The following is a 12,778-nucleotide window of genomic DNA, read 5'->3' as shown; positions in this document are numbered from 1 at the left end:
GATCGCCGCCCTCCTGAACGTCACATGAGGGCGGTGATCGGTTGCTATTGAAGGCTTCCAGGCTTGTCTCTGCACTAGATCTATTAGACAATGCCAGAGGCAGCATCTAATAGAAGTGCTGCGATTTTCCTATTCACTGCAGTACTGTAGTATTGCAGTGAATAGTATGGGCGATCAGACCCCCTAGGTTTCAAGGTACCTAAGGGGTCTGATCATAAATGTAACAGAAGAAAAAAAAAAGTTTTTAAAAGTATTAAAAAAATAAAAAAAATATAAAAGTTCAAATCACCCCCCTTTCCCTAGATTAGCTATAAAAGTAATTAAAGAACATTAAACATAAACATATTAGGTATCCCTGCGCTCCAAAATGCCCGAACTATTAGAATATTAAAACATTTATCCCGTACTGCGAACGGCGTAGCGGCAAAAAAAATAAAAACAGCCAAAAAGCGTTTTTTTCAACACTTTGCCTCCTATAAAAAATTGAATAAAAAGTGATCAAACCATCAGATCTTTCCCCAAATGGTATCAATAGAAACGTCATCTTGTCCCGCATAAAAAGACACCACAACCAGCTCCATACATGGAAATATGAAAAAGTTACAGGTGTTAGAACATGATGACACAAATTTTTTTTTCTATTTTGCAAAGTTTATCATTTTTTTAAAAGTATCAAAACATTTCAAATACTATATAAATTTGGTATCACCACGTTCGTACTGACACGTAGAACACAGGTAACATGTCATTTGTACCAAACAGTGAACGCTGTAAAAATTAAACCCATAAGAAAATGGCGCAAATGCATTTTTTCTCCAATTGCACCTCATTCTGAATTTTTTTCCAGCTTCCCAGTACATTGCACAGCATATTGAATGATGCCATTACAAAGTACAATTTGTCCCGCAAACAATAAGCCATCATGTGACTCTGTGAACTGAAAAATGAAAAAGTTATGGCTCTTGAAATGTGAGGAGGGAAAAACGAGAATGCGAAACCAAAAAATGGCCTGGTCCGGTTAAGGTCACTCTGGCCAGGAGATTTTCAAGTGTATTGGATTTCATTGAGCGCCTGGATTTTCCTCCTGGACAGGCCTGTGAATAGAGACAGACGGACCCGGACAGCCCCAGGGACTCCTCCTATACAATAACGGAATAAACTTTATTCATAGTTTTAGTGAACACCTTCATTACAACAACCAGCATGGCACAATAAAAAACAAAAATATCAACACTGAAAATCTGTACATTTTTTTCTACAAAATACAAAAAGAACATTTCAGGCCCAGGAGCCTTAGGCCAGGTTCAGGCTGGGACCCCACTTTGTGGAAACACAGCCTTTTTTGTTGCAGATTTTTGAGCAGAAGTTAGAAGTATAAGAGTTTTCTATGTATTTTCCGATTCCGCAACAAAATCCGCAACAAAAAAAGCTACATTTCTGCACCATGGGGTCTTATCCTCAGACGGGGATTTTTAGGCTGAATTTTGACACGGAATCCGCGTCAGAATCCGGCTCAAAAAACAACCTCCCATTGAAATCAATGGGAGCCGGCCATTTTCTTTTTCCACGAGTGGGAACAAACCGCGATTCCAGGGATTCCAGGGCTGATTCAGGCACCAACGTGCACCTCGCGACACTCCCTCCTGACTAGGCCCATTCATTTGGGCCTAATCCGGAGCGGAATGCCGCAACTGGATGCTGGTGCACTGTATGCTCTGCACCGGCATCCAGACGTGGCTAGCCATTTTTGGACTGGATTCTGAGGCGGCCACCGCCTCAAAAACTTGATCCAAAAAACTCCCGTGTGAACCCAGCCTTAGGCGACCCATAAGGAGTCTCTTCACAATACGATGATAGTTTCAAAGACAAACAGGTATATAGAATGCCTGGAACAAACAAATGGCACAATGGTAGAGCTGGACAACGCGTTTCTAGTCTACCATCCCAGTCAACAAACGTCCTAAAGATTTTCCGTAGATCTTGGCCTCTCTGAGATGAAGTGTCGGCTCTTCCCATTATGAGGAGACCAATACTCTAAAGCTGGTGGATCCGATATAGATTTTCCATTGGAACTTCATGTTACGCCTCCATGGAGGTCTGTGGTCGGCACTGGAGGCAGCAACTGTGGTTGACACCTGAGGGACATCCAAGGCTGAGGTAGTCTATGAGGTACATCAGATTTACGATGTGTATGAAGGCATCTAAGGTAGCTTCCATAGCTGGAGGACAATGCTTATAGATCTGAAAAACCGTAATACTAATATGTGCCGCCTTGAGAGTCGCTGCACACCTCATAGCACGCGGCTATGTGAATACTGATGATGGTTATTATAAAGAGGAGGGTGCGGAGGGACCACCGGGACCACCAATGTCTTGAAATGTTTACTGTTGTTGTCCTTGAGTGGCTTCTAAAAGAAAACAAAGACTAAAGTAAGAGCTGAGCTGAATTACAACAATTACACACCATAGCACCTATAGAATCCGAGGCTCTCAGATTTTTTAGGACAAACCATCCAAACATTTTGGGATACTCTTATGAATCTAGAATGACTAGGCCAACAGAATGGAAGGGATCAAATATAGAGGGGTTTCCTAGGCTGGAAGCCATTTTTGATACTGGCGATCTATCACAGTGATCAGATGATCCAGGCGGCCTCAAGATTTAAAGGGGTTGTGCAGGACTTCAAAAACATGGCCGCTTTCTTCTTTTCAGGAAGTGACATCATGTTCATTGGTCACGTGGCCATGCAGAAGCTCAGTCTCATTCAAAAATGGAACGGAGATGTGGAATTGCCATGAGACCAATGGACACTACGTCACTTTCTGAGATGAAGAAGACAGCCATGTTTTTGAGTCCTGCACCACCCCTTTAACCGGAAGTAGAGGGCTCCACATGCTATATAGCGGCCGTACTGCAGCCATGCTCCCATTCACTTTATTATAAGCAGAACTGAAGTGGGTCATCACTATGACAGACTAGGATACACCAGTATATCACACAGGATAGGATTAGATACACAGCTCAGTATACAGTATCACACATGGTAGGATTAGATACACAGCTCAGTATACAGTATCACACAGGATAGGATTAGATACACAGCTCAGTATACAGTATCACACAGGATAGGATTAGATACACAGCTCAGTATACAGTATCACACATGAGAGGATTAGATACAGAGCTCAGCAGACAGTATCACACAGGATAGGATTAGATACACAGCTCAGTATACAGTATCACACAGGACAGGATTAGATACACAGCTCAGTATACAGTATCACACAGGATAGGATTAGATACACGGCTCAGTATACTGTATCACACAGGATAGGATTAGATACACAGCTCAGTATACAGTATCACACAGGATAGGATTAGATACACAGCTCAGTATACAGTATCACACAGGATAGGATTAGATACACAGCTCAGTATACAGTATCACACAGGATAGGATTAGATACACAGCTCAGTATACAGTATCACACAGGATAGGATTAGATACACAGCTCAGTATACAGTATCACACAGGATAGGATTAGATACACAGCTCAGTATACAGTATCACACCGGATAGGATTAGATACACAGCTCAGTATACAGTATCACACAGGATAGGATTAGATACACAGCTCAGTATACAGTATCACACAGGATAGGATTAGATACACGGCTCAGTATACTGTATCACACAGGATAGGATTAGATACACAGCTCAGTATACAGTATCACACAGGATAGGATTAGATACACAGCTCAGTATACAGTATCACACAGGATAGGATTAGATACACAGCTCAGTATACAGTATCACACAGGATAGGATTAGATACACAGCTCAGTATACAGTATCACACAGGATAGGATTAGATACACAGCTCAGTATACAGTATCACACAGGATAGGATTAGATACACAGCTCAGTATACAGTATCACACAGGATAGGATTAGATACACAGCTCAGTATACAATATCACACAGGATAGGATTAGATACACAGCTCAGTATACAGTATCACACAGTATAGGATTAGATACACAGCTCAGTATACAGTATCACACAGGTTAGGATTAGATACACAGCTCAGTATACAGTATCACACCAGATAGGATTAGATACACAGCTCAGTATACAGTATCACACAGGATAGGATTAGATACACAGCTCAGTATACAGTATCACACAGGATAGGATTAGATACACAGCTCAGTATACAGTATCACACAGGATAGGATTAGATACACAGCTCAGTATACAGTATCACACAGGATAGGATTAGATACACAGCTCAGTATACAGTATCACACAGGATAGGATTAGATACACAGCTCAGTATACAGTATCACACAGGATAGGATTAGATACACAGCTCAGTATACAGTATCACACAGGATAGGATTAGATACACAGCTCAGTATACAGTATCACACATGATAGGATTAGATACACAGCTCAGTATACAGTATCACACATGAGAGGATTAGATACACCGCTCAGCAGACAGTAGGATACATTACAATATACACTAGAGGACGCTGCGCTGTGTTAGATACATCACCTTCATGTTTTTTGATTTTGAGTAAATTCAGATTTTCGCCTTCTTTGTTTTCTTTCTTTTCTCTGTTCTCATTTGATAAATGTTTTTTGATCTTTTTATAGGCCTAATAAAGAAATAGACACAGATTATTTCTGAAATGCTAAACAGCATAGTAAGGGTTAATCCTATTAGTTCAAACATTTCTGGGCCTGGTCTTAAAAACAGACAAAAGCCTGGAGACTTGGAGGACCCCAAAGAAAATAGAGAGGTCACCTGGAGACATTGATGTTAGCAGGAACTGGTGGATTCGGAAGGCGTATCCAAACTGGACGTTCCTTCCCTGAGGTCAGGAAAGAGAAGGGTTTGGATTGTTGAATTTCTGTTCATTATATGTCTAAATTAACCCCCTAACACTCTCTGACCTACATGTCCCTCATGGGTAAGAGTCAGTTAGCGCTGTGCATTTGGTATCACCCACATGGTCTCCTGCAGTAACTGTTGGGATGGGAGGTAATTCCGATCCCAATATTTTAACCCCTTCTGTGGCCAATAGTAATTGTAACATCAGAATGAAACAGAGGGAAGGGGTCACGGTCACTGGATGTGGAGGGACCATGGTCTCCAGGCCTGTCCTCTCTGAAAGTCTAGTAGGACCTAGGCAGGGTCTAGTAGGCTTACGACCAGTATAAAACTGACAGCAAGCTTACTAGACCCTGTGTGATACACTATTGTACGGTATGCTATACAAATGATCAAGTTATAGCATGGTCAGTGGGACAAAAAGAAAAATGTGATCCATATCAGATCGGTGGGGTCTGACACCAGGCACCGTCACCAACCAGCTGTCTCAGAAGAATGGAGCAGGAAGGAGACAACTATGTTTTCTGCGTAGTGGTCAGACCAGGTACTGCAGACCAGCTCCTGTTCAAGCGAATGTGACCCTAAGCTACGCAAAATTTTTGGGAAATTCATAATAAACTTATCTCATTACAAACTGGTTCACTCAAGTAAGAGTATTGTAGATCCATGTTGTTTTGAAAAGCTGATCATCTCCCTACAGACATATCTGAAGGTGTTCTGCTGAAAGGTGAGGAAGGACGCAATTTTGAAGAATTCATAACAAGTCAGGGTTGTTGCTCTGCTCATCTCTAATGGTCGGACCAAGCCTTCATAGTAAATGCAACCTTTTATTTATTTTGCATCAATTTGGTCAAATTTCACGTTTCAACATGTCTAAGTCTAACTTTGGCTCCAAGCAGTGAAATCTAATAAAGTAATGTTTGGACCAAAAGTGGGATGTGTACCCCAAATATTAACAAGTAATAGCACAAAGTAAAAATGTCAGGACTTACCCGTCCAATAATAATCCCAATGACTAAAAATATAACCGAATTTGTTATATTTAGATCAGGGACAAAGAGGTAATACCACCAGCCACCTGCAAAACATATTCAAGAAGTAAATCTTGGGAAACCCCAACTACTAAATGAAGAAGTATATGACATCCCATAAAACCATACACCCTAGAGCCCACTCGTATATGTCCGTATAACCTATCGGTAGGCTTTCAAGTGCCGGTGGGAGGTAATGTGAGTGCTCTCCTTTGACCACCATAGGAACCCTGTGTATGTGTTACCTATAGGAACCCCGAATATGTAAAAATGGCTTGGCAGAATGGCCGCCAGCCAACATGACATGGATTAAGGCCTCAAAGATCCTTATGACGGAGTAAATTCAGGCCATTGAAGGGTTTGTCCAAGATTTCGATAAACCTCTGAGGCAGTCAAAATGGGTCTCTGACCCTCTCACCATGCCTCTATAGAGTCTCCCTGGCCTTGTTTGGACTCTGTATCAACAATACACAATGGGTGGGTTCCTGCCAATATATCCACTATGCAACTTTCTACTTTCCACCCATTGGGGCTGTTCCACTTCTACCATCCTCACACCTGTGGGCTCAGCCAAGCTTACCAAGCATATGTTCCTAGGTTCATTCTGGATATTTGTCCTACTGGACATACATGCTATTGCCGCCACCACCACCAAAACCCTTGTTTTTTTGGTCATCTGTAGGGTTGAGCCGATCTTGAGATTTCAGGATCATTTTTAAAATCCGATTTTCGATCACTTTCCAGCTGATCCCGATCACAATCATGAAATTTTGCTCAATCGCCGATCGGGATCCAATCTATCCCAATCCCGATCGCTCAACCTTATTTATGATATATACATGAATAGAGTTGAGCCAATCTTGAGATAACCTCCGACCTCGATCCCGCCGGAAAAGATCTGGATCAGAAATTCCAATCACGATCGTGAAATTTACTCAATCGTTCCCACCAGGAACAACAACTGCAAGGAGTTTGTATGTTCTTCCCATGTTCGCGTGGATTTCCTCCCATTCTACAAAGACATACTGATAGGACAAAAAATGTACATTGTGATCCCTATATGGGGCTCACACTCTACAAAAAAAAATTTACTCAATCGCCGATTGGAATCTGATCCCGATCGCTCAGCCCTAGTTATCTGTTCATTGCTATTAATAGACAATTGATCAATAGAAAAGATACTTACTGCTCCTCTTACTGTCACTCACGTGACTCCGAACAATGACATAATAATATTGATAAGACTCAGTTCCATTACGGTATAATATTTTGGCGGTGTAGTTTCCACTGTCCTTGAGAGTTGCATTGTTCTTGCGTAGAGAAATATCAACATCCAAGTTTCCTTCGTAATCGTTATGTAAAATGTCTAGGTGCGACGCGTGTCTGGTAAGAGCAATGCACGTACCATTGTTGTTAAACCAGGTGATATTTTTAACGTCTTTTGAGTCACAGTCCAGTGTGAAATGTTGGTTAAGAAATGCATAAATTATTTTTATTCCGCCACCTGGAAAATAAAGCAAAACTGTTGTAATGCAATACAAGTAGCAAGTAGATCAGATCGATGAGGCCACTGACTCGACCTGGACAGTGCGGATGTCAAGCGGGGAGAGCAGTGGAGATGTGGAGGAAAGTGCAGCACCAAAGAGGGTGGCTAGAGGCAGAGGCATGTCGAGAGGCAGAGGACAGCTGCTTCACTGAAGCCAGGCCACAGCCAGCAGGGCCCAAAATGTTCCCTCTTGTACCCAGCCTAGAAAAACTCCCCCATCGAGGCCACGGTCTTCGGTGGTGTGGAATTTTTTAAATGTCTGTGCTATGGACAAATATAGTGCTGATTGCACACTCTGCAACTGCAAACTGAGTAGGGGCTCTGAAAAGAGCAACCTTACAGCCACTGCCATGCGCCGTCATTTGGAAGGCAAGCACTGAGCTCAGTGGCAGAGAGCAAATGCTGTACTATCGTCGTCCAGCGTTGCCGCCACTGCCTCTCCCACTGTTGCCAGTGCTGGCGTTGCAGTCCAGACCAGCAGCCAGGAAACCTCCATATCTTCCTCCACCACTTTGGGGACTTCTCCCTCATTCTCCCCTTTTCCTGCCTCAGCTCCTTCTCCTGCCTTAGCTACTTCTCCTGCCTTACCTCCATGTCCTGCCTCAGCTTCTTCTCCTGCCTTACCTCCTTTTCCTGCCTCAGCTTCTTCTCCTGCCTTACCTCCTTCTCCTGCCTTACCTCCTTCTCCTGTACCATCATGCGCCTCCTCAAAACAACCCACCATCTCCCAGACTTTTGAGCGTAGGCAAAAATACAGTGCTACCCACCCCCATGCACAAGCCTTAAATGCGCACATCTCCAAACTGCTGGCCCAGGAGATGTTGCCGTTCCGGTTTGTTGAAACTCAGGCCTTCCGTGACCTGATGGCAAGTGCGGCACCTCGCTATGCCATCCCTAGCTGTCACTACTTCTCCTGGTGTGCCGTTCCCGCCTTGCACCAGCATGAGTTTCACAACATCCTGCAGACCCTAAGTTCCGCAATTTCTCTATTAATTACATACGTGATACATACCTAATATATTTAGCAGAGATAAGTGTGTTGAGGGAAATGTGAAGGTAGCAAAGCTGAGTGTGGGGATGACATAAAGGTAGCAAAGCTAATTGTATGAAGGGGGCAGCGTGTATGCATGGAGGAAGCATGAAAGTATCAGAAATGTAGGCAGAGAAAGGTAAATCCCATCAATATTTGGTGTGACCTTTGCTCCCATCAGTTCTTCTCGGTACTTACAGACAGTTTTTGGCAGAACTGAGAAGGGAGGTTGTTCCCGCCGCCATGTTGGAGAACTAAGCACAGATCTTCTGTGGATGTAGGCTTGCTGCAATCCTTCTGTCTCTTCACGTCATCCCAGACAGACTGGATGATGAGATCAGGGCTATATCTATGGGGGCCATATCATCACTTCCAGGATTCCTCCTCATTTTTCTCCGCGGTGAAACCTTTGTGTCCGGTTAAAAAAACGGTTTCGCCACAGAGAGGCAGAAGATGCTCATGGGCGGTCACTTTGCAAACCCATTCAAGTGAATGGGTTTGAAAACTGACTACTGGTTTCTGTCTCCTGTCCAGTTTCTCGGGCAGAAGATGGAAACCTGCAAAGTGGAGACCGGGCGTAGGTATGAACCCGCCCTCAGGGGCACATGTGATTTTTTTTTGGATTGCTTTTTTCTTCAGAAAGTAGAATGGTAAAAAACGTAAACAATCGCCTGATCACTTCTATAGTACACTACCATACAGCGCTGCACCTCTCATGAGGCGACCTGAAGCGACCGCTTCAAGCGGTGCTATGCCGGGACCGGACGGAAGACCAGACCAAGAAGAACAGGAAACTGCAGGTAAGCGGACACCGGTGTGGGGGAAGGGTCAATCACTACACAGCATGGGGTCCAAAAATGTAAACAATTTTTGGACTACATGCTGTGTAGTCAGGGGTGAACCTAGCCTTTTTGCTGCGGGGGGCGGGGATTGGGGGGGCCGCAGGTGGGGTGGAGTTGGGATTGTGGGGGGGGGGGGGCGGCTTTCTGTCGTCCGCCTCAGGCAGCAAAAAGGCTAGGTTCACCCCTGCTTCCATACTATACTGTACTATGACTGGACACTCTACCAACCAGCGCTTACGTTCACTTACCGTGGATGATGAAGTGCATGGAGCAATGGCTTTCATTTGTGTACAATACACTGGCGGTAAAGTTTCTTTGACCCAGGACCCCGATGGCGTCATATTTTATATGGAAGGAGAAGTTTGTGGAAGTTACAATATCTCCATAGCGTGTATCTACTATATTTAGCACTCCTTCCTTTTCTATTCTAGCAATATCCTTTCCATTTTCATCAAGCAAGGTGATGTCCTGAATCCCATTTTGGTCAATGTCAAGCGTGAAAGATTCTCCAGGAGAAACGGAGACGTTCCTTCTTTTAATACAGTTATTGGTAAAGGACACACCTGGAGCACAAAAGATAAGAAAGAGTGACTCAGTAAATGCAAAAGAGTAAGGCCGAGGCCCCACATTGCCGAAACGCAGCTTTTTTTGAGCCAAAGCCAAGAATGGCTACAAAAGGAATGGGAAATATATAGAAAACTCTTATATGTCTGCCTTCTGCTCAATCCACTCCTGGCCTTGGTTCAAAATCCACAACAAAATCTGCAACCAAAAAAGCTGCGTTTCCGCAACGTGGGGCCTCAGCCTAATAGTTGTCAATTCAGATGATGCTTAGTTACTTCCATTTTAAGTCAACCTGGGTGACAACCTTATACAGTATGGCTGCCACAGAAGTTTCTACAGGGGTTGTCATACCGCATGTTCCGGCGTCCACTAGACCTCTACGTTTTTTACGAATTACTTCTTGACCCACCACATCTTACATCTTTTGTGATTAGATTTGACGTTCCCGATCGATTTCTGGTCAATATAGGTCAAATCCAAAACCTATTGCAAGAGTTAGTGCCTTGAAGATCCATTCTATCCTGTGTCCAGTGTTAAACATACCCCCATGGTGGACACTGCCCCAACACCCCTTCACAACTCCACCTCTGGGGACAACGCAGTGTCCAGCACCTTTGTGTCCCCATGACAGTGTGACAAAATATGACCAATGCCATTGGTTATTTGTGATTCTTCTACTCCTACCACCCCACACTTAAAGGTACAGCCTGATCCTGCAGCCAAAGAACAGTCCAGACTGAACATACAGTACATAATGTTATTAAAGGGGTTGGACTGTTTCTCTATCTTTAGGACAGGGGATATGTATCCAATGGCTGGGAGCCCGATTGCCAGGTGCCCATTGATCGGGGGAACCAAAAGTCCTCTTAAGGACTTGTGGTGGACTTGTGAATGGAGCACCAGTGCGTTTGTATGAACTGCTATGGGACTACTGGGACTGTAATCTCCCATAGAAGAGAATGGAGCGCTGGTCAAGCAAGCAACTGTCCATATTGGTACTACCCAGTGGTGTAGCTATCAGGGGTGCGGAGGGGGTGGCTGCCCCAGGCCCATGGACATTGTAGAGGCTCACCCCAGGGTCACCATTAATACATGCTTTACTATTAACTAGATTGGTTTACAATACACCAAGACCACAGACAGAAGATTTCCGCTTCTCAGCACAGACGGGCACAATGACGCCATAGTATCACCCGCCCCGTGCTGAGACACAGACGTTCTCTGCGGACTTTCTGCTTCCATTACTCCTATAGGAATCCAACGGCGTTACTGTAAGTATAATTGACATGCTGCGAATTCCAAAACCACGGCGATTTTGGTAATGCCAGAGTGTTGCATGCATGTATTTTTCTGCAATGTGTGGATGGGATTTGCTAGAATCCCACCGACTTTGCAGGAACTATAATACGGGGAATGGGAACGATTAGTCAGAGACGTCACCGGTAAGTCACTACATGTTACTGCCCTGTATTTACCTAATTGGTCTGGGTTGGGGGCCCACTTGGACGTGTTGACCCGCTCATGCAGATGTCCCCTCCGAGGGTCAGTGAAATCTATGCACCCTGTGCAGGAAACTGGGGTAAATAATCATAAATCCACAAAATGCCATGGAAGGGGGGTGAGTGGTGCAAAACAACACAGTCACAAATTTGCGTAAAAAATTTAGGAAATTTTATCCCTCGTCGGTGAGATTACTGGCGTACAAATCTACCCCAATAGGTTGAAAAATTGCAGAACGTTACAGTTTTAGGTGACTTCCTTGATCTCTACGATGCTTTTTATTCAGGCCATAAGACTGAATGCATTACGGCCATCTTATTGCAGTACATGACACTGGACGATTCCTTTAAGATAACAGAAGTCATACACTGCCTAGCTGACATCACACCTCTGCTTCCTAAATATAGCCGCTCCCGCGACAACAATCTGGGGTTACCTGTGACCGAGATAAGGAGGCAGAACAGGCTGATCCACATCTTCAGTCTCATCGTACTATGGCTGCCGCCAACATTCAGATCACTCCCCATTCATTCGGCTTTCAGGAAGCGGAAACGTGTGACCGGACTCACGTGTACGCCCGACTGCCAATCGGAAGACCGTCCTATAGGGGGAGTCATTCGCAACGCAGACGGCAAGACTACAACTCCCACAATGCTCCGCACTGCTAAGTGTTTTTTATAAGACTGTACGGAGATGACAAGTAAGCCGGGAAGGAAAACAACCCTCAAGGCGTCTTGTATGTGTTCTTACTTTCACTTTCTGTTTTGTCAACACAGTTAACCCTTTTCATTCCTGATCTCGGGTTTGGAAGTGATATGTAAACAGGTAAATGCGGCATACACGTCCAGCGCTCTTCTGTCCGTCGGGAAATACAAGCCAACTTGTCTCCTATGTTTCCTTCTGTCTCTAATGGAGTATAGAGGTAGCAGAGCTGAATCTGTCACCCGTATATATAGGATTATAACATAGATTATCAGGCGACAATGGCTGCTGTCTGGGGTGGGCTATATTAGGCGGTAAGTGAACTGTCAATTCCTGCTGCCATATGTGCAGGGGACACGGTGCGATTTCAAAAACTGTTGTAGTTTTGGAAGTCGCAGCATGTTAATTATACCTACGGAAATGCTGGCGGTTTCCCTTTAGGTATAATGGAAGCAGAAAGTCCACAGAGGAAACTTCTGTAGACCTCCAGTGAAAAGCGCAGCAGGAAAAAATGTGATGTGTTACTGCCAGGGTTTTTCCTAAAACGCTTTTTTGCCGCAGCCCGCTATGTGGGGCCTCAGCCTTAATAAAGCCCAAGTGCTACTTTAACCAAATTAATTGATCCCTTATATTATGTCCCTGATACCCCCGATATAAATAC

At 44.2% G+C, this 12,778-nt stretch overlaps 1 protein-coding gene across 1 annotated transcript; it reads right to left on the bottom strand.

Annotated features, from left to right (window-relative positions):
* Positions 1-1,807: 1,807 nt before the first annotated feature.
* LOC142213065 (uncharacterized) lies at positions 1,808-11,951 on the bottom strand. The gene is made up of 6 exons (XM_075281219.1): positions 11,852-11,951; positions 9,600-9,914; positions 7,120-7,437; positions 5,895-5,980; positions 4,564-4,666; positions 1,808-2,408 (listed from the first exon to the last, which is right to left on the bottom strand). Exons 1-6 carry the CDS (start codon positions 11,940-11,942, stop codon positions 2,383-2,385), a joined length of 939 nt encoding a protein of 312 aa, XP_075137320.1. The 5' UTR covers positions 11,943-11,951; the 3' UTR covers positions 1,808-2,382.
* Between the last annotated feature and the right edge of the window lie 827 nt (positions 11,952-12,778).

Source organism: Leptodactylus fuscus, chromosome 7 (assembly GCF_031893055.1).
Source record: "Leptodactylus fuscus isolate aLepFus1 chromosome 7, aLepFus1.hap2, whole genome shotgun sequence".
Taxonomy (NCBI): Eukaryota; Metazoa; Chordata; class Amphibia; order Anura; family Leptodactylidae; genus Leptodactylus; species Leptodactylus fuscus.
Note: the sequence above shows the minus strand (reverse complement) of the source record. Positions and strands in the feature narration are given on the sequence as shown.